At 31.8% G+C, this 21996-nt stretch overlaps 3 protein-coding genes across 9 annotated transcripts; 2 read left to right on the top strand and 1 right to left on the bottom strand.

Annotated features, from left to right (window-relative positions):
- The first annotated feature begins 564 nt into the window (after positions 1-564).
- On the top strand, positions 565-5786 carry CMB1 (MADS-box protein CMB1). 4 transcript variants are annotated; one of them, NM_001375919.1, is made up of 8 exons: positions 565-891; positions 2671-2749; positions 2952-3013; positions 3286-3385; positions 4216-4257; positions 4357-4398; positions 4898-5025; positions 5471-5786. In NM_001375919.1, exons 1-8 carry the CDS (start codon positions 707-709, stop codon positions 5547-5549), a joined length of 717 nt encoding a protein of 238 aa, NP_001362848.1. In that variant the 5' UTR covers positions 565-706; the 3' UTR covers positions 5550-5786. The 4 variants fall into 4 exon arrangements, with proteins under 4 accessions (NP_001362848.1, XP_010319477.1, XP_069152446.1 ...); XM_010321175.4 differs by having other exon boundaries at positions 576-891; positions 5435-5752; XM_069296345.1 differs by having other exon boundaries at positions 576-891; positions 4917-5025; positions 5471-5607.
- A 3264-nt stretch (positions 5787-9050) lies between these two features.
- On the bottom strand, positions 9051-13624 carry LOC543852 (translin-associated protein X). 4 transcript variants are annotated; one of them, XM_069296360.1, is made up of 8 exons: positions 13475-13624; positions 13267-13385; positions 11341-11420; positions 10761-10902; positions 10528-10677; positions 10246-10447; positions 9535-9636; positions 9051-9452 (listed from the first exon to the last, which is right to left on the bottom strand). In XM_069296360.1, exons 1-7 carry the CDS (start codon positions 13539-13541, stop codon positions 9539-9541), a joined length of 858 nt encoding a protein of 285 aa, XP_069152461.1. In that variant the 5' UTR covers positions 13542-13624; the 3' UTR covers positions 9051-9452; positions 9535-9538. The 4 variants fall into 4 exon arrangements, with proteins under 4 accessions (XP_069152461.1, XP_069152462.1, XP_069152460.1 ...); XM_069296361.1 differs by having other exon boundaries at positions 9051-9424; XM_069296359.1 differs by having other exon boundaries at positions 9051-9456; positions 13475-13623.
- A 645-nt stretch (positions 13625-14269) lies between these two features.
- Positions 14270-20732, top strand: LOC101244765 (D-aminoacyl-tRNA deacylase). The gene is made up of 8 exons (XM_069296887.1): positions 14270-14658; positions 15754-15896; positions 16079-16142; positions 17166-17218; positions 17419-17474; positions 18702-18776; positions 19102-19290; positions 20442-20732. The coding sequence occupies exons 1-8, from the start codon at positions 14373-14375 to the stop codon at positions 20533-20535; spliced, it is 960 nt and encodes a 319-aa protein (XP_069152988.1). The 5' UTR covers positions 14270-14372; the 3' UTR covers positions 20536-20732.
- Positions 20733-21996: the final 1264 nt, after the last annotated feature.

The raw sequence follows: 21996 nt of genomic DNA, 5'->3' as shown, positions 1-21996 counted from the left end.
TTTATTTATTTTGTAATTTGATACAAATTAAATACCACCCCAAAATAGGGGCAAAAACTTGATATTAAAAGGTTAGTTGGTGAGAAACCAAAAATAATAATGGTTAATAGTATTGACTTGTCTTCTTTTTTTGGCCCTAAACATCAAAACACATTTTACTTATATATTAATTATAGAGAGACAAGGGACACAGGCAGAAGAAATAACAAAAGCAGTTTGCAGAATTACCAAAAATGCAATATTTAAAAGGGTCTAAAGTAATATTAATAAGGATCATTTGATCGTGAATAAATTATTTCAGAATTAATTAATTACTTCAAAATAAGTTATTATTTTATTTGCTATACATATGAGATAACATATTCCGTTATTAAAATATAAATGGGGTAGGAGAAATAATCTAAGAATAACTACCTAAGCTTTCAACTAAACACACGATAAAATTTATCCTGAAATTATTATACCTTATACGTCAGATATAAGAAAAATAGATACAATGTTGTAATATTAGGAAACCCCATGGCCCAACAAAGCTATTTATTTATTACCCTAAGAACAAAAGGACAGAAAAAAGAACCAAAACCATAACTACACTATCAATATCCTATTATACATAGCCTTTTTTCTTTTCCTTTTATCAAAACATGACTAGATTTTGAGATTATAATATAAGATTTTTGATACTATATTTTATAATAATATTATAATGGGAAGAGGTAAGGTAGAATTGAAGAGAATAGAAAATAAGATAAACAGGCAAGTTACTTTTGCTAAGAGAAGAAATGGATTACTCAAAAAAGCTTATGAGCTTTCTATTTTGTGTGAAGCTGAAGTTGCTCTTATCATTTTCTCTAATAGAGGCAAACTCTATGAATTTTGCAGTACCTCTAGGTAATATTTTTATGTTTATGTCGTTCCGTTTAAGCTTTACATTTACGTTTTTATACGCAAAACTTTAAATTAGTTCTAAATGTATTAAAAAATTGAAATTTTGAGATTTAATTTCAAAATCTATGGTTAAACGAATGTTTATATGCATTATGATTTTGTTATCTTCTTTTTTTTTAAAAAAAGAAATAAAATATATTGATGTTATAGATCTGAGTGAGAATAGAGTTTTTGGTACATTTATTAAGGGTGAATAATCAAATGTTTCATTTGATTAGATCTAGGTTTTCTTGAACATTAAAATTGTTAAAAAAATTAGTTCATTTTATGAGGTAAATTTTGTTATGATTTGATGTTCCACCTCCATTTTTTCTTATTTTTATTATAAATAAATAAGTTTTAAAATATCCTTACTTTTATATGTTCTTTTAAGTACAGACACATGAATCAAAAAGAAGTTTTATAATATGAATTGAATTAAAGCTGGTTGAATTTCTATCTTCAGTTTTTGAAAACAACTAAAAACTTTGAAAAGGAATTTGATTTTATTATTTATGGCAACAAATAACACCTAACTACTTATCGAGTCGGAATTGACGATATGAATCCTTTAACTTTTCATTTAAGCTCAATTTATATAGAAAATTCTGTATTGTGGATTGAAGTAATTTCTGGAGTTGATCAATTCTATTTAAAAAATTATTTAATTAATAATCATTATCCCAAAAAATTATATTGAAATTAAAAAATAATATTAATTTTTTTAAATAACAAACTTATTAATTGAGTGACCATCTAAATCGTCTTTTTCTTAAAGTTAGGGTCTTGCCTTTCATCTAATTTTGATAGTAATGTTCTTGAACCGACAAATTTTGTCATTTACTCTTATCTGTTATAATTTATGTGATTCGAGTTTTACGAATCAATTTTTGTTTATAATTTCAATCATGTATAAGAAGTATTTTAAGTTATAATAATTAACAATTTTAAGAAAGCATAATCAAGATCAAATAACTTAGTAGAAATAATATTGGTTTATGTAACCTCTATGCATTGACAATATAGTGTTTTTTTTATACTATCAAGTCATTTATTGGATAATTATAATTAAAGAATATTAACTAATGAGTAAATCAATAGTTTAATATTAATGAGTTATCATAGTAGCGTATACTTATTACTCGATATTTGTAATCTAAACATTTTCAATATGCTTAAACTTGATTTTTTTATTTGGATCAAGTATACAATTTTTTTGTTAATAATAAATGACATTGAAACTTATAACTAATTTTATTTAAACAATTTTCTTTCTTTCTTTCCTCAAGGAGAGCATAGTTCTAATTATTATCAATATCATTATTATTATTATCTCTATGTTTATTTTATTATTACTGTTGTTTCTTTTACTTGGATTGTCTGTACTATTTTTACTTCATGGACTTTAATTTTTTGTCTATCGTATTTTTATCATAGTTTTTACTCTTGTATTGGCTAAACCTAGTTTTGAAATTGTTTTTCATAAGCTGAAAGAGTCTATCAAAAACAACTTCTCACGAGATAGAAATAAAGTTTACGTATATTCCATTCTTCTCAAACCCCACTTATGAGATTATACTGAAATGTTACTATTATTATTATACTTTGTAACATGCTAAAAAAACTAGTAATAATTACACTTCTTGCCAAAGAGTAAATAAAGTATGATCCTTTAATAAGTTGAAAATCCCTCTAAATCAAATTATCACTTTTGTGCAACTTGTCTTCTTTTTTTTCTTCTAGTATGTCTGATACACTGGAGAGATACCATAGATGCAGCTATGGTGACCTTGAAACTGGCCAGTCTTCAAAGGATTCACAGGTTACTTCATCTTCCTCAGAATTACAATTTACTAATAAATTTAACTTATATACTCTGACACAGTATCGATGCAATTTAAACCTTTTATAACAGATTATCTGTTTTTATTTTAATTTCTTCGTAAATAATTAATAAGTCGATATTGATAACTAACGCCAAGCACCCTATCTTCATCTAACTAATTAGTGTTATTATGCAATAGAATAACTACCAAGAGTATATGAAGCTGAAAGCAAGAGTTGAAGTGCTACAACAGTCACAAAGGTGATACATTATTTGTTTTAAAAACACTTTTACTTGTCTCATTTTGATTGGCTCATCTGAACACCTGAACCGGTCTAGAAGTATTTTGAACATGCATAATTGGACATGTTCAATCATGCGTTTGTTTGATCAGGTTCAGGATGTTTAGATGAGACCTCGTAAAATAAATTAAGGGGAGGCTTTTTAATATGATATTTGTGTCTCAAATATATCACTTTTCTACCCTAATTCTTAATAACATTGTATTTACTTAATTATTCTTAATCTTTAAGGCATATACTTGGAGAGGACTTAGGACAATTAAACACAAAAGATTTGGAACAGCTTGAGCGTCAACTGGATTCATCTTTGAGGCTAATAAGATCAAGAAGGGTATGTTCTATGCACCTTCAATTTATTTGTCAAATTTTAGGCTTTCAGATCATGTCTTAATCTTAATGTCCGATGACAGTTTCAGTGGCGGAATTAGAAATTTATGCAAGACAATTCAAGCAATATTATATATTATAGAATGTCAGACTTGAAATTTGAACTTGAGACATTGAACCTCTTTACAAATACACTAATATCTAACCTCGTATCAACGGGGTTCAACAATTTATATATATATAAAAAACACTTAATTTTGCCCTATTTGGTGTAATATATAATTTTATCAAAGGTATGTTGGGAAAATGATAAAAATTACTTATGAATAATATCCAAATGGAATAATATAATAACAATTACTTACTATTACTTGATAGTGCCACAAAACTACTAAACCTTAAAATAAGTTCTTTTATTTTACATAATTCATTATAATCTTTGGCATGAATTTACTCAAGCATTGCTTCAGAATGATCAAAGCCTCCTTAATATTTTTGGGTACAGACATAAAGTCTAGACATGCAATCAAAGATATAGATGCACGAGATGACTAATCAAAGGAAACAATAGGAACGATCAAAAAAATTGAAATTGAAAATATATTTTTTTTAAACTAAAGGTAAGTCAAGATTACCAAGTAAGTGTATTATTGTAACTTTTGTATTATTTATCCTAAGTAAACATGTATCAAAAACATACACAAATTTACTTTCTCTTTTATTACTAACATCAACTTACATGCTAATTATAAATAATTAAAGGGTAAATAGTTGGTTGCATGATTTGGTAAAAGAAGTTGTTAACCTACTCTTTGATAACATATATGTTTTCAGACACAAAACATGCTTGATCAACTTTCTGATCTTCAACAAAAGGTATGTATTGTATAATATAATCCCTTAAGTTGACAATTAAATAGATTGTTCAATTGTTAATTTGACATTGTATGTGTTCTTTTTTCTTTTTTTCTACAGGAACAATCTCTTCTTGAAATCAACAGATCCTTGAAAACAAAGGTACAAAGCACACATTTTGGACCTTTTATGAGTTTTTTAGGGCGTGTTTGATTTATTTATTTTTTCTGAATTTTTTCATGTTTGGTTGATCTAAATTCTGGGAAAATACTTTTTTCTATGAAAGTAAGTTTTTTAAAAATGACTTAGCCAGTGGAAGTAGGGAAAACAAGTTGTGACGACATTCCACGTTGATTGTTTTCTCTCGATCTTCCTACACACCTTAAGTTCGCCACCACCTCTCGCAGTATTTGTTTAGATTATATAAAAATGTATCAAGAATGACACTTTTTATTTGTGTACATAATAAAAGAAAATAAGTAAGAAACCGAACATTTTCCCATGGAAAATATTATTTTTCATACCAAACACACCCTTAGTCTTTGTTTTAGGGTATATGACTAATTTGTTCTCCATTTCGGATATTTAGATTCGTATGGGTTTTTCTTTGATGTCTAACTTATCGTACTTTTTACGCGATTTTATGAAATTCTTATAATAGTTGGAAGAAAACTCTGTAGCACATTGGCATATCACTGGAGAGCAAAATGTACAATTCAGACAACAACCTGCTCAGTCAGAGGGGTTCTTTCAGCCTTTACAATGCAATACTAATATAGTGCCAAACAGGTAACATATAATTTTATGTTTTCTTTTTTTCCTTTAAATAGCATATTTTTTGCAACATTTTAAATTGAACCGTTGAATTGAGTCGTTGAGAGGTGAATTCAGAATCTGAAGTAACAGATACATTCAAATTAATTTCTTTGTGTATTTATCGAAGTGAGTCAAGTCGTAAGTCTAGAGGTGAATTTAGAATCTAAAGTAATAGATACAGTCGAATCAATCTCTTTGTGTATTTATTGAAGTGAGTCGTTTTGTAAAGTTTGAGACGAATTCAAAACCTAAAGTAATACTAAATACATACATTCAAAATAATTTCTAAAGCGAGTTATGTTGGAAGTCGAGAGACGAAAGTATATTATATATGGATCAATTCAAATTAATTTCTTAATGTATTTGATGAGCGTTGTTGTAGGGGCGAATTCAGAATCTGAAGTTCATGTAAGTACAGGTACAATGTGGCTCCATTGGATAGTATAGAACCATCAACACAGAATGCTACTGGAATTTTACCAGGATGGATGCTTTGAATGGGAAACAAGCAATTAAGTGGTTGAAAGTTTGAGATTGGAAACTAAGAACCAATAAATGTAATTTCTTGCATACATACAAGTTGAGTTTTTTGTGTTTCAAAGACTAACTAGCTTGCATGTTTAGTAAACTATAATGATATATATATAAATATGTCATGTAATAAGTCAAACATACATTTCTATTTTGGACCATTTCTCGACTTGTGCGTGATATTCATACTAATCTTTTTTTTATCGTTTCAATTTTCTATGATATCATTGAAGGGGGACTACATTATCTATTCTACTTCTTGTTTTGATAGTAATTCATCGAGTGATTTGAGAGCTTAAGATTACATAACTTCAAAGTAAATATGTGAGTAATGATAATTGCAATTATATATTACTCTCTGTTTCACAATGAACGGTCTAATTTGACTTGACACGGAGTTTAAAAAAATAAAGAAGACTTTTGATCATGCGGTCCTAAATGTAATTTACGTCAAATGTACAAAATTACCATTTAATCTTGTGGTCTTTAACATGCCACGTGGAAAGTTGTTACCAAAAAAAGAAAGAGATCGTTCTTTTTTAAACAGACTAAAAATGAAAGGAGATCATTCTTTTTGAAACGGAGGGAGCAGTATATATATGGCCTTGTTTACTCATGTTGATCATCTAATTTGTCTTCAATCTCTACGTGTTATCAAGTTCAAAGTTTACCATATGACTAAACATTTTAGAGTATAGTTAGTACTAGCTAGCTGTAAAAGCTTAATGAAAAAGAAGCCAAGGAAAGTGAAAGTAAAAGAAAGAATGCCATTGTGTCAATCCTTTATCACAAAGTCTCATGTTCGAACTTTGGGTATAGAGAAAACTAGTCTGTGCAGCCAGAAATTTCACGGAGAGTGTCCAAAGTGAGCACCGGCCGGCTCTTTCAAGACACCTAAAAACGTCGAGCTACAACATTTTATTCTGTCAAAGGGTATTCAGAATATATTAATTATTTAATCATTTCATATATTACTTTATTTATATATATGGTATTAATTGAGTAGTGTCCAATTGGACACCCTCACTATAACATAGAGAAAGTGGTGTTGAAAGTATCTTTCTGAATGGACTCTACAGTGTGTGGTTCATATTTAATCGAAATTCCTATACGGACTCCAAAAACATGAGAGCAATGATGTCCATAGCCCTGGAAAAGTGAGAAAAAGAGGCACAAATTAAAGATTTGAGTGAGGTAAGTAGAGTTAAAACTTGTGTAATACCTGTTAGGGTTGATAGTATATCCAACATACACTAAAGGAAACACTTGGTGTATCCAATCAATGTTAGACAACAAATCCTTAAACACATACATCCATTAGTTATTTGTGGTTATCATTGTCTCCCATATCCTGTCTTATCCTTTTATTATCATCATGTACTTGCTTTTTCAGACAGACAACCTCTCTTAACCTAATATTCCTCTCCATTTTCATGCTTCACTAATTTATTATTTTATGTAACTTATCTCTAATACACTAATTAGGTTATTTATGTGTAATAAGTTTAGTGAGAATGTTTTTAGCCAACTTGTATGTAACTCATTAACATATTTATATATAAACTTAAAAACATTTTTATTAAGTGTTAGTATTCTTTTGATTTCTAGTATTTAGATAGCTTAGAGGAGATAAAATGAGTGTTTGAGTGTCCAAGTCAAACATGAATAAGTAGTGAGTGATAGTTTGTTTTTTTTACATTTTCACAAAAATGGGTTTTTGTTCATTTTTTGTTGTAAAAGAAAAGAAGGGTTAATTCCTTTGTGTGAGGTAAACTACAAGTTTAGGGTTTCTATTTTTAGGTAAATTATTAAGAATTAAAGAAGAGTTGGTTTGGTGAAGAAAGCTCAAGAAATATATGTGCTTTGTGATGCTGATATTCCTTTGATTGTTTTTTCACACAATGCTTGACTTGCTTTTCCGTGTAGTCTATCAGTTATTTTTAAAAAAAAGGATGACATTTTTAAAATCACATAAATATTTATCATTTAGTTTAGATCACATATTTCAAAAGTTTTTTATTTTTAAATTCTGTATTGAGTCAGACTAACTCATATAAAATGGGACAGAGGAAGTAGTAAGTCTTCGAAAAATGACATATTTTCATATTTATTTAATATTCTCTCTATTTAAAAAAGAATGATCTATCAGTTTGACTTGACTCGAAGTTTAAGTAAGTACAAAAAAAAAATTCTATTTTGTAATCTTAAATTAAGGTTATGTCAAAAATACCAAAATGTCATTTAATCTTATGGCCATAAACATGCATGTCACATGAAAAATTGAAATAATAGTATTGTCAAAAAAGAAAAGGTTTTATTGTATCTTAAACAGACGGGAAAAAAGTAGATCATTCTTTTTTTATACCAAAGGAGTAACAATTCCACTTAATAAAATAATTTATAGTTACACACTCACAAATTTTAATTATCTTGTAGGGTTTATTCTACTTGCTCATTTGTACAATTAATCTTTAACAGAGTTTTTATTAAGAATGTATTTACTAAGCTAATTTTATTAATCTAAATTTGATTACTAGAAAATATGGAATTAGTTCAGAAATTTATTGGTAATTCCCAACTAATTCATCGCTAAATAGTCCCAAATTAACTGAATTTTATTTGGGTAATATAATTCGTAGCTAATCTATAAGCTAAATTGGAATAGCATGATATTTTTGTTTTTTAGCTATGGAAATTTACAACTAATTATTACATTTCCAAGATAACAACTTAGGGGAAGCTGTGAAAACCTAGCCACAGCATCAACAGTTCAATTACATTCCCAACAAAACTTCCTTTTTGCTTTTGCTTTTAAGAATCTCATCAGAATATAAAAGCTTATACAGGTAAAAAAAAAAGGCTAAGAATTTATTTATACTCACTCCAATATAATCATGCTCATGAAGTATATGTTTTACTATATTAATTGATATTTTTCTATCTGTTTCAAAAAGAATGATCCTGTTTTCATTTTAATCTGTTTAAAAAATAATGGCCCATTTTCTTTTTTTTGACAATACTTTAACTTTCCACGTGCTATGTTTAAAACCACAAGATTAAAAAGTCTTTTTTTTTCTTAAACTTCGTTTGAAGTCAAACTAGGTCATATCTTTTGAAATAGAGGGAGAATATAATTTCTATGAACATAGAAAATGATTGTGTTTCTCATGATCTGCTAAAAGTGAATAAGTAAAAATCAATATATGTTAAATTGAAATAGGACTTAGTTTGAGTGTCTAAAGGGAATATCCTAACAAGTTTAAGAGGTTGCCTCTTTACTTGAGCCGAGGGTCTTGAAAAAACATTTAATCTACCTCCACGAGGCAGTGGTAAAGTCTGTGAGCATTCTGCCTTACCCAAACTCCACTTGTGAAATTTCACCGAGTATGATATTGTTTAACGGGTTGACTATGTATTAAGCCAAAAAATAATCAACATATGTCCTCTTTTAAGGCAGATAGAAGATCTAAGTTTCAAAGCTATGAAATACAATAATAACAACAAAAAGAACATTGATTCAGAATACCTTCTGGGTAAATAAAGAGTGTGTACTAGTCTAAAATCATCTCAGAAAACAAACTCTGGCAACGATTTCGCAAAAAAGGTATCCATCTTGTAGGTCAGTAGGAGGAAATAGAGTACTTGTAAGCTATACAATCTCCGCTACAAAGTCGCATAAAGTTCACTAGGTGGACTGGAGTAATTACAAAATGTGTCAATTCAAATACGAAGATGCAAATCGTTGCACCAAAGTACCTTGCAAAAGCACATGCGGAAGTGCAGCCCAACAAAGACGCTCTGCCCCGTGTGTATATGCAGGCTGGGAGAGCTGCATCAACAACTTCAACAGCAAACAAGAACTTATCTTTCTGCCTTCAATAAGAAATTGCAGCGTAATTTAGTACAAGGCATAATAACTTCTGTAAACACACTAACAAAGTAGATAATTACTTCTTCATTCAATGTCTGGCATGCCCAACAGTGGATAACTGGTATCAGCAGGTCCAAGAAGGGGAATATACTCCGATCCTCTTACATGAACACTAAAACAAGCTGCAGAACAATCAGTTGCATAAGAGATACGCCTTGAGTTTTTTCCAGATTCAGTTACTAGTAACTAACTACTTATCCACTTTGTCCAGAACTAAATACAGATATTCACTGCACCAGATCAAACTAGAACAATAATTAAACGCAAACATTTTGTTTTAAAATATGATACTTGATGAAAGGTAAAATATCAAGTAAAAACTGCAGGAAACACCAGAGTAACATAAGAAATATCAAGTCTCCTATTCAGAATCCAGATGGAATCTGAATTACCCGACTACCTAGTGCAACAAAAAAAATTTGAATATATTACTCAGATGTAAATTAGTCAAAGTGTCAAACATTGAATGAGAACATATATTATAGTAATTATCCAAGGAACACACAGGTGAACTACACACGAAAATGATTTAAATTATTCGGTAGCCAGAGCACATACATATTTTGAATAACAAAATGAACAAACCCCTGAAACTGAAAACAAAGAGATTATTGCTAACAGAATTGCTTAAAAACAGTTTTGTTTACCCTGTCCTAAAGCTGTAATTTAGTAGTTAGAACTAAGGTACAAAGAGAAAGAAGTTGGTCGTAGACAACAGCTGAAGACTATACCATTTTCTATCTTCATCACACTCTGGAGCATTGTTTCCATTTTCTGTTTCATGTCTGAACTATCATCCATCTCTGGGGCAATAAGAGTAAGGTTCCTGTAAATTTCACGCACAAAACTGCAGATCTTCTCTGCAAAATCAAGTTCCCCTTCTGAAATTCGACCGATTGCTAACCTCATTAATTCTCCTGTCAAGTCCGCAAGCTAAAGTGGAAAAGTTAGCAATATGACAATATATCTAAGCATTGCTTAACTTGAAAAATACAAACAGATGAGACGCTTACCCCTAAGATATAGTCTAAGATGTTAATCTGCAAGGGTTCAACAGAAGGATCACTTAATGGGAGCAAGGTCGCATTCATCTCATCAAGAGTTAATAGAGTCCCTGTCTTGCAGAAATTACAAAGTGTTGCAGCTTCAACATATTCTTGAACCTACAAGTTGGAAGAGCATACAAGCTAAGTCAAATAAGAATATTTCCAAGTTTTCAGAAGCAAAATAAGACCAACTGACCCACCCCAGGAGAATATGCTCGTCTTAGCTTCCAGAAATCAGTCCCTTGCAGTTCCTTAACTAGCCGGGACAAATATTGATCAGTCACAGCTGCCAAATCTTTTACTGCTTTATCCAGAACTTCCTCTTTGTTCTGCTTGCTCATTCTGTTAATGAAGGGAAGAGAAAAAAACTAAGATAATCTTTCAACTTACATAAAATTCAACAAAGTGGAGCAAATGAAGATAAATAGCTATCCAACATTTGACACGTTTTGACTGCATAGGTTAAACAAGGACTAATAGAAACTGTGCTGGTACTGGCATACTACATACACATTAAGACACAAGCATCAGTTTCAAACATGTTGTTCATGTGGATAACTGCCTTGAAGATGATAAGATTTCAAGCCATATTTAGCAAGAATGTGCGAGAAAAATTATTTACAGCAGCAATGCATAGATCCAGGACCCAGGTATACAACAACCATCTGCACAGTGCATATATGATACGACAAGGTAACCCATAAACTATAAAGCATAAAAGAGAAAAATAGTGCATCACAGCTCCACAAGAAAATTCATGGGCAGCAACAGATTTGATACCTGTGCACTTGAAAAATGACCTTCTTGCTGTTCATAGTAATATCACGGCTGGCTTTAACCACCCTTTCTCGTTTATCATTCTGCATCATACACAACAAAATTCATGTATCACAATTCCATGTGAATTTTGATTCTTCTATACTCAAAAGTGACTTTTCTCCATCATCAATTTGTTTAAAGCTATAATTAGCTAAGATAAGAATTTATTCAGAAACTAGCAAGAAAAAATTGTTTAAGTGTTCTATGCCATCAATCGTCACTCTAGAACTTTCTCTTTTGACAAACTATAATCTGAAACTGAGTTTTATCTCTTCAAGCATGAACATACTCAGACATATTATTTTGAAACTGGTAACATGTATATATTAAAACTTGTATTAGATCTGCACCATAACAGTGCTAACTACCATTACAAAAACCCAACCATGCATAGGACTACAGCTTCACAAACCTATCATATCAACCAGTGACTCAGTCTCCTCGACATAGTTTACTTTACATCAAAAATGAAACAAAAGAATACAAATCATCTTGACTTTCTAGACATACTCAGACATGTATTCTCTAGTTTTGACTAGAGAGTCACGTGGATATGGATAACTGCAAAATCAGCGGGTAGGTACATAGGATAACATTCATCTTTTCACAAATAAACCGCCTCCTCTCTAAAATTATCAAAAGTAAACAATCTTCCTTTTTCTTCTGGTTTTGATAGGTGAACAGAGCCATCCATTCAATAAAGCACAAATATTTGCATTGCTATATGATGTTTAGATTGGGAAAACATTTGACTCTCAAAATAAAGTGGCACAAGCCGAAAACATGATAATAAGTTCAAATTTTGCCATCCAAACCATATGATATTAATTTCACTACAGCATTTCCAATTCACTTCTCTCCTGCTTAGCTGAATACCAATACCATTTGGTCGTAGTAAACTAAAGAAGTTCTACAAACAAACTTTTACATTTTCCAGCATTAAGTTTGCAAGAACGTTGTGACTGGTGAGACTAGACCTAGAAACTTGACCACATGAAAGCCACATTTTACATATCAAGTTGTAAAACTATGGGATTTGGGGAGAACTATAGGTAACCAGTCGTATTCTTAACATCAAAAACATGTTAAAAGGGTTCCTTTACAGTTTCCAGAGATAAAAAGGACTCCTATTCGAAAAAACCATGCATTTAAATGTCAAACAATTCTATCAAGTCTCCTGCTTCCTCCGACATGTTCTGTTTACACCAAAAATAAAAAAGACAAAAACAATTCATCCTAATTTTCTGAATGGTATTACTCGTCTGCACAATGTCTGGGCATATTGTCCACCAAATACACGTTGAGATGATCTGCCACCAATCCTCCACAACATTTCTTTTCCACACATTCTTCCGATAGCTTAGCAACTCCTTAGTAGAGCTGAACAAAAACCAGCTTATACCCAAAAATACACAAGAACAGGTACCACCCTCTGGCCACGTTCTAGGTCAATGTATTCTTCAAACTCTAGCCTACTTCAGTAACATTTTCCATATTATGTCCACCCTCAGGTGTATCAAAAATAATCACAACTAAGAGTGTATCCGGCATGAAGGAAAACATTTTCCGATGAAAAATGACTTCCCTGATGAAAGCAGCATGGAAAATAAGTTCCTACATTCCACATCGACTGTTTCCTCCCCACCTTCCAAAGCGCCTCATTTTCACCCCCTTCCCATAGCCCTTATCCCCACCATCCCACACCCCTACCCACCACCTCCCATGGTCAACATTTTCCTTCGTACTGAACAAAGACCCTAAATTTACTACCAATTCAATTACCCAAATTAAGGAAAACACAAATAAACAGTTTTTAATCACGAGACAGACATATACAAGTAAACAAGATACAAAGCGATCAAGAAACCAAAAAGGAAGAAACTTGACCAGGTTATTGAGGTACTCAGCATATTTAGAGAAGCCATCTTTCATTGATGATTCAGTGTGAGTTTCAGTACTCATGGTTCTCGCCTTCTTCATTGCGCTTTGCCAAGTTGCTCCCACCACTATTCAACAAAAAATGAACTAAAAATTCAAACTTTATTATTCATTGAGAAATGACAATTAGGGTTTTTTGTTGGAAATGACAACTTACAGTGACGAATGCGCTGGGGTTTTGAAGCCATAACTATGAAACATAACTTGGAGGCGTACAACAACATGTGTGCATTCACCGTAAAAAAAGAGAAATAATTACTTCAAGTTTTTTTTTTTAAATTTACATAAATTATAAATTTTATTCTTGAAATATTAATAAAACAACTCTAGATTTCTCGAGAATTTAAGAATATATTTTTAGTCACATTGTAAGATTAAGTGTGTGTTTAAATTTAATTACTCCAATTAAAAAAAAATTTATCAATAGCTTAGGATGAAACTTAATTCATGTTGAATTTAGAGTCGTTTTTAATATTTCTCTATTGAAAAGAGTATTGCATTACATCCAGAAACTTGAAACAAATGATTAGTTCATTTTCGAATTATAAACAGTCTTAAAAATATTTTTATATTTGCCTAATCAAACTTAAATGCACCTTGATATATTTCAGATTTGTCACATGACATAGCAATTCATTTTAAATTCTTGTAAAATCATGAGTTTCTTAATAAAAATTGAGAAAAAAAATATTTAAAATACCTCTAAACTTGATGAGACTTTATGAATATATATCACTCATGTTGCGAGATTGAAGATATATTTAAGTTCAATTTAATCAAGCAAAAAAATATTTGTAAAATTCTCAATAAAAATAATAATCGATAAAAATTTAATGATTTTGAAACTCTCTTTTTTTTTTTACCGATTCGATAATATATTTATAGATTTTCAATTTAAATAAAACATATCATGTATTTATATAAATTTTCACCAATTTAAATAAAACATGTCAACAATCAAATTTTGACACGGCAAAAAGCACCTAACTAGTGAGATATAAATGTTCTGCGAAAAATTTCGCACAAAATCATCAGTCTCAGAATAGCCGGCGAAAATGGTGAAGCTAGTGGTGGCGACGACGGTGGATCCGGCCTCAATTTGTCCGGCGAAGGAGCTATTAGCTAAGCCAGGTTGGCAACCCGGGCCCACCTTGGATGAAGGTATCAGAAGTTTCAGTAATGGCGATGTCAGGCTATTGGAGCATGACAAAGGCATTGTTGAAGAAGATGATTTGGATCAACGTTGGGAGAATGCTACTGGTCAGACGGTCGATGAGGTTATCTTCCTTAGTAAACACACTGCTGTGTCTAACCGCCCCGCTCTCACCATCCACCCCATTGGTATGTGTCGATTCAGAATTTAAATTCTATGAGCTCAATGTTAAGGTTATTAGCATTTGAACTTGTTATATTTTAAAAGCTATGGGTTCAGACCAATTAATTGTTTGCTATTTTGATATAAAGCTGCATCTGCATCTGCCTCTGTGTAATTGTAAATTTCTCGTCTCATTTTATATGAAGGTGTTGGATTGTATATACTGTTTCAAAATTAATTGTGCTGATGTATTTTATTACTACAATAATGTGTGACCTAGCTTTCAATGAAGTTGGTGGGAACAGCATAGTTCAAATTACAGTAGAGGCAAAAAAAGGCTAGGTGATTCCATTTGTGCAAGTTTGGTGAATTGTCCTCTATATGTGCTGATAGGATGCAGAAGCTACATAACGGGATTAGTCTAAGTACGACAAACCAGGCAAAACACCACCTTTTTAAGAAACATAACTGGATTAGTCTAAGTGCGACAAACCAGGCAAGACACCACCTTTTTTAAGAAACGAAGGAAAATACTCCCTCAATTTCAATTTGTTTGTTTGGCTTTGACTTGGCATGGCGTTTAAGGAAGTAAGTAAGACTTTTGAATCTTGTCGTCTTAAACTAAAGATATGTAGTTATGTACAAGGTATCATAATGTCCTTTAATCTTGTGGTCTTAAACATGTCGTCTTAAACATGTCATGTAGAGAGGTGGAACTAAGGAGGAGCCACAAAGGGAAAGAGACATTCTTTTTTTTAAACGGACTAAAAAGGAAAGTAAGAGAAATAAATTGAAAAGGAACAAGTATTAGTTAATGGTGTTGGTGTCTATCGTTTTGAACATCATAAAATGAAGAGAGTGGTATATAAGTTTTGTAGGGATGGAGTATTATATTACTGGTACTGAAAAGAAATATTTTAGAACTAGCATATTTAAATGAATTTGAATTACTAGAAGTAGTAAAAACTTATTAGGATAATATCATTATTTGAATGGCTATCACACGTTACGAAACATGGAAACAAGGTTTGTAAATTGGGAGAGAGTATGGTAAAATTTGATGTGGACTTAGATATTTGCAGCACCTTAATGAGATCCTAACTGTGTTCAATTTTTGTTAGGGGTGCCACATTTGAAAGAGGGGGATGTTCCACCACAAGGAGGGAAGCCAGGGTGGGCGGCTCCACCAAATCCAAGGATGGGGCCATGGATGATTCTTTTGAATAAAATTGCTGAATCTCATAATCTCATTCCCGAATTTGAAGTATGGCTCTTTTTATACCAGTTCTATGATCAAACTTTTATGGCTCTTATAAAAATTATTCTTCTGCTAGATAATTTTGGCAATTCTCTCCGAATATTTTCTTTCTTTTGTTTTCCATTTTCCCTCTACTTGACATGTAATATGGAGTGAATACTAATACTATTGTTTCCTTGCTGGTATAGATCACCTTTGAAGCTACTCATCATGGACCCGTGACAACTAAGCCAACAATGTTTATCGAGATAGGTAAGCTTCATGAAGTACTTTTTTTTGTTTACTTTTAGTTCCTCCTTAAAATTGGAGTTCACTCCATAAAAAGTAGTTCAATGTGCTCTATTTCATGTCTTATGCATTCATGTTATATAGCACTTATTGAGTGGAATTAAAGCTTAATAATTTCCAAGAGGTCCACAAAATTCTGCATTTGTCAGATAAACAGGCCATAAATGGAACAGAAGGGAGATCTAGAAGTTTACTATACCAATTGTAGCAGAGTTATATATGATTCAAGTAAAATCTAAAATTGGATAGGAGAAAATGGTACCAGCACTGATAGGTGATTACTTGTTAGCTTATTTTTCTTTCCCCTTCTATAATTTCAATATGGAAGAAGATCATAGTGTTCAAATAGAGAGGAAGAAAGACAAGACTAAGGACAGGAAGTTTTCACAGAGAGAAATGTAAGGATTAGGGAACAAGGTAAATCTTCCTAAATTTTAAGCAAGCAGAGGTGTCCAATCAGGCTGTATGTCAGTTATAAAGCAGATAACTAAGACATTGCCTTGGTCCACATTGAACTCTTTTCTGTAGTGTAAACACTCTTTTTTTCTCTTTCTGGGATATTACTTTGCTTAACTAACATAATAATAACCAAATCATGCAAGATTCAATTTGATAGTTGAAGGAGATAGGTTCACAAGACTTCTACTTAGGGAGGCATCGCATTGCTTCATTTTTTGTGTCCATTTTCTTGCTTCTAGGATAGTATCCCTTTAAATACTTAGGCTGATATAGACTAACTCTGTTTTTAGATTTCTCTCTGCTCATCTCTACCCTTCTTTCTTTGTTTTTTTCCTTTTCTACTGTGGTTTGGAGTGGGATGCCATTCATTTTGTGCACAATTAGAATGCTGAGTCTATATAGTTATTTTTGTTCCCTTATTCTCAGTTATTTATCTCTTTGCTCTGCTTCAACAACAGCACAAGTTTTACTCCATCACTTACTTCATCAGCTATGTGGTTTGTGAAACTAATTACTTGCTTGATCTAGGTAGCACTGAGGAGTACTGGAAGAGGCCGGATGCTGCTCAAGTTGTTGCTCTGGTGAGTTTTACTTTGTTATTGGCTGTTTTACTGGTCAAGGATGTTGCTATCTTGAAAGTCTTATATTTGCAACTTTAGTTAGTCCACTAAGGACTTTCTTTGGTTTATTTAGTTTTCTTATGGTATCTGTCTGGTCTATCCAAAAACATCAACGCTTACGTATTTTGATTTTCTCTAACACATATATGTTGTACTAACAGTTAGTCTGGGAAGGACTTGGTCTTGGAGGAGGTCCTCCTGTTGGAAACTGGAGCAGGTATCATTTACATCTGCAAGTTTTTCCCCTATATCCCTCAAACATCCTAGGCTCTTCTTTTGGCTAGCATTCTCTTCTCTCTGACGAAGTAAATTGTTAGAATTGAGTGTGTGTATCGCCAGCGTCCTAATCCTTACCCCGCCTCTAAAGCAATGAAAAGAAACTGAGTACTGCAAAGGTGAAGTTTTGGGGACACATTTATATTGCAAACCCACATTCTTCCTTATGTTACTTTTACTACTGCTAGCATTGATTTCAGAGGCAGAGAGAGCTCCCTTTTTTTCTTCTTTTTTTTCAGTTCTCATATTTGGGTTCATAATTCTTTATTTTTCTTCCCTTGCATCTTATTGGTCTTCTGTTCCCATCAACATGCGACCCAGGGGTTTGCCTTCTGGGTCAAGCTCGTCGCACCGGGATTGCCTAGTGCGGGTTACCTCTCCTGTGTGGTTTGCAAGTTATTGCATAGGAGCGGGGATTTTAACCTCTGTTCACTCAAAGGATAGCGGCTGCGGGTTCCCTTGTCATAAAAAAATATATTACCGACAGGCTCATTACATTCCAGTTACTTACAAAATTATGTAATAATCAAATATCGACACCGCTGAGTCAATGTGCACCGGCATCCTACCTAAGTTTCTTTTCTGGATTTAGAGCATCATCTTCAGAGTATCTTTCTACTCTTTTCTTCTGAAGCTGCTCCCATGTATTATTGAACTAAAATGAAGCAAGAAGAAATTTATGTTTCTTCAAGACCTTTTTTTTTGTTCTCCCATAGCCTTCACAAGCCTTATGCAGTTGTGCTCTTCTTTATAACTTTGGAAGTTCTCAGCAAGAAGCCACATGTTGTTAATGAGGCTGCAACAAAGCAGAATATGATCTCCTATTTGGAGCATGAGAAAGCCTTCTTTTTAAAGTGTAAAATGGTCCAATGTGAGTTGTGACCTGCATGATAATCAAGAGGTTAACCAACTTTTGCACTTCCTGGTTCTGATTTTGATCCAGGAGTGGATTTGGTAAACCCAGACTCTGTTAATCTCTGTTCTGTCAGTCCTATGGATTTGTTGTCCACTATTTCTATTTTGCACCTAACAATTTAATTCTTTGAGATTAGATAGACAGACTATAGTTTGAATGATTGGTTATATTATCTAGCTGTTAATTTTATATGTCTGTAAACTATGTCTTCTGTATTATTCTTAATTGACAAGTCATTTCGTTGCCGTCCAGTACGTCTGCAAATAACAAAGTCCTTCTAGGGATTGGTGGAGGACATTATGTGCCACGACATACAGATGTGATAAAGTAAGTAATTTGGTTATTAAATTGTTTATTACCTTTATATCTTTGATATTGGAGCCTTTGGAATATATGTGATCATTTTGCATTAGAACTTTGGCATAGTTAAACTGTAAAAGGCTTTGTTTTCTGTATCTTCTTACTTTGCTTTCAAGTTATCTATTGAGCAGATTATACAATGGTTGATTTGTTTAAGCTGCTCTTTTAGAACCTAATGACTCTTTAGCTTAGTTTACACCAACTGCATTAAGTGATCCAAAGTTGCTACATTATGAAATAGAAGCTATACTCCAGCACAAGTTTGTTTTAATTTGTTTTCATTCGCTCACAGGAAGGACGGTTGTTGGGTGGGCCAACTCCTCTCTGGTTACTCCTTACCAATGGAAGATCCTGGTCCATCGAAAGGTAAAGTAAATGCACATGATATTGCCGGAACTTGGAAACACTCAATTAGAGCAGCATATGATGCTACTAAAGCAGGTTTTCCTGGTGGAGAAATTCTGGCACATCTTGATCAGAAGTAAGTTAATTTGAAACAAAAAAAAGATCTGTTTTTTTATATTTGGTTCTACACTATGAAAGAATAAAAAGAAATAAACCAATATCTAACCTGCACTAGTATCACTTGAACTTTCACTGAATCTACCTCTTCCACTATGGAGCGTAAGGACCACTTTTTAGAGCCAGGGTGAACTGACTAGATACGAATTTTAAGACAGTGAAAATATGTTACATCAAAGAGTGACCATCTCAGTAAGCTTATATTTTCCAAGTGATCCATCTTCATTCTTTTATTGGGCGACCATTTATTTGAGCATGTTTTGACAGCAATAACCATGATAGAAAATGAAAATATGATCTTAAAATGGAAGAAGCTGCAGTTTTCCAGGATCAGAGTGCACATTTACATACGCTATTTATTTTCGAAGTTCGATAGACTTCATTCTTCTCAACGCCTTGAATATTTAAATCTTATTTTTCTTTGTCGTAATCTTGATGTTAAATAAAAGACTGAGCTTTTCTAATGACTTGTTATCTGGAAAGAACAATATAATCTTTGTCTTGAGTCCTTTTTCAGGATCATAATGACTCCCCTTCATCCAATAATGCCGAGGCTTTTTTTCTAGCTTCTCCATGACTCTGTTGCAATTGATCTCCTCTCACCAACACTTCAAACAATTCCATTGATGACACAGTAGCCAGGAACTTGCTTTTATCACTTAAATCCTCTTTAACTATTATATATCCACACTGTTAGCGCTACATTAGGATTCTGTAAGATATTTCTGGCAGAAACTTTTCAGCTGTCAAGAGAAAAGAAACTACGACAAGATAACCACTCCAGACCAGTCATTAGTCTCCTTAGCCTGTGTGCACCACTATAATAGTCAGGCAGTAGGTTTCATAAGGTGGCACAGGTGAAAAGTTTTCCCTTTTCCTCTCCCCATCATGTTTACTACTGAAGTAGGACAATTTTCTTTTGACTGTTGAGTACAAAACAACCAAAAAGAGTAGATTAGGATATGATGAGCATTGCAGGCTTCAGAGAATGAATAGAGATACATTGTTGCCTTCCAACCTCTGATAAAACCGTAGTTCTTATAAGCAACAATGTATCATTTCATTGTTTATCTCAGTTAGATAATCTGTTATACTTGAATATCGTTGCAGGAGTTTCAAGAGCTGGCAAAAGAATGCGATTATTGAATTCCTAGGTGCACAGAACATTAAAATTGGCAAGCCAGGTGACTTTCAAAAATCTTAAGCAAGTTACTTATTATTGGTGAAGTTGTTAAAGGTCAACAACTTCCATACGTTTTTTGTGATTAGATGTAGATTTAACAATATCGCTTTCGAAAGATATTCAATATTTGTTTTATATACACACACATAAAAAGTACTAGTTTTTAATTTTATATATATAGTGTAAATTATAATTATATATATATACCCTTGTCTCAATCTGTCTTAGTACTTTCATGCATTATGTTTTACATTGACAAAGACGATAATATTGAAGTCATAAATTAGATGATATAATATACATTTTTACGTACTGATAACAATGTTTCTCCATTTAATCCTTACTTAATATTACTTATTTTTTTTCTTCATTTAAGCTATCGTCTAGATTAGTTGAATCAGTGAAAGCTAGAGATGGAGAAAGTTAAAAATATATATTTTTCCCAAAATTAATAATCCACACGCATTTATGTGGAATTTAAACAAAATTTCTATCTTTTGTTTTTCCCTAAAATAAGTACAAGCAACACAATAAGAGGTCTAACTTAAAGTTTATAATTATAATCACAATTTGCTTAATATTATCAAAATACAAGCTGAAAATCAGACGATATGAAACCTTGAATCTTCATTATGAAAAACATGAGATTATGTTATACTAAATGAGTTTCACCTTGTTTAGACGGTTGCCAGTTTAAATACAGTGTTTATTTTAATTGTTATTTAAATTATCTCATATCGTATCGTTTAAATTCATTATTATATAATAATGAAAAGACTCAATTTATGTAATGACCAATTTGGTATTTGCATTGTTACCTTAATATTTTCTTTTCATTTTGTCTTTACTTATTATTTAATAATTTTTATTTTTTTTTCTTTACCCTACCTTGTTTTCAAATTACAAATTTACGGCATTATGTAACAGACCAATACAATCTATTCAAACACTAATTTTATCAAAATAATACAATATAAAATAATATAATATAATATCAAATATACGTAACAGCCATTCGAACAAAATATTAAAATTTCCACTCGCCCCGCTCCATTTGTCATCCCTATGCACAAGCAATTATATCAAACACTTAGGTTTATAAATTCACGAGCATTGACAAGTAGGTGTAACTAAAAAAAAATATCGAATATTTAGATAAAAATATAGTAATCGAGTGGCTAAATAATTGTAGTTGAAAAAGAAGAAAAGTAGTGGGGACATCATGAAAAATTTGCAGTACAACAGAAATAAAAATGGTCCCAAATAACCATCAATAAAATTACCTACATGTAAAATTGACTATATATAATAATACAAGAAAAAGGATACCCCATAAATAAATAAAAATGTAAAATTGACTATATATAATAATACAAGAAAAAGGATACCCCATAAATAAATAAAAAACACTATATATTTATGGTAAATTATCAACGTAAGAGGAAAAAAAAATTAGACAGAAGCAATAAAATCTCTCCGACC

This window comes from Solanum lycopersicum, chromosome 4, assembly GCF_036512215.1.
Source record: "Solanum lycopersicum chromosome 4, SLM_r2.1".
Taxonomy (NCBI): domain Eukaryota; kingdom Viridiplantae; phylum Streptophyta; class Magnoliopsida; order Solanales; family Solanaceae; genus Solanum; species Solanum lycopersicum.
This window is presented reverse-complemented; position numbering and strand designations above follow the sequence as displayed.

What these genes read in the sequence shown, in the direction of transcription:
- CMB1 (NM_001375919.1), top strand. Translation starts at nt 707, where the DNA reads ATGGGAAGAGGTAAGGTAGAATTGAAGAGAATAGAAAATAAGATAAAC. An exon ending in AGTCTTCAAAGGATTCACAG is followed by an intron (nt 2,750 to 2,951) that starts GTTACTTCATCT and finishes ATTATGCAATAG; the next exon opens with AATAACTACCAAGAGTATAT. An exon ending in ACAGATCCTTGAAAACAAAG is followed by an intron (nt 4,399 to 4,897) that starts GTACAAAGCACA and finishes TTCTTATAATAG; the next exon opens with TTGGAAGAAAACTCTGTAGC.
- LOC543852 (XM_069296360.1), bottom strand. Translation starts at nt 13,541, where the DNA reads ATGTTGTTGTACGCCTCCAAGTTATGTTTCATAGTTATGGCTTCAAAA. An exon ending in TCTTAGACTATATCTTAGGG is followed by an intron (nt 10,448 to 10,527) that starts GTAAGCGTCTCA and finishes TTTCCACTTTAG; the next exon opens with CTTGCGGACTTGACAGGAGA. An exon ending in TGTGATGAAGATAGAAAATG is followed by an intron (nt 9,637 to 10,245) that starts GTATAGTCTTCA and finishes ATTGTTCTGCAG; the next exon opens with CTTGTTTTAGTGTTCATGTA.
- LOC101244765 (XM_069296887.1), top strand. Translation starts at nt 14,373, where the DNA reads ATGGTGAAGCTAGTGGTGGCGACGACGGTGGATCCGGCCTCAATTTGT. An exon ending in CTGCTCAAGTTGTTGCTCTG is followed by an intron (nt 17,219 to 17,418) that starts GTGAGTTTTACT and finishes TTGTACTAACAG; the next exon opens with TTAGTCTGGGAAGGACTTGG. An exon ending in CCTGTTGGAAACTGGAGCAG is followed by an intron (nt 17,475 to 18,701) that starts GTATCATTTACA and finishes GTTGCCGTCCAG; the next exon opens with TACGTCTGCAAATAACAAAG.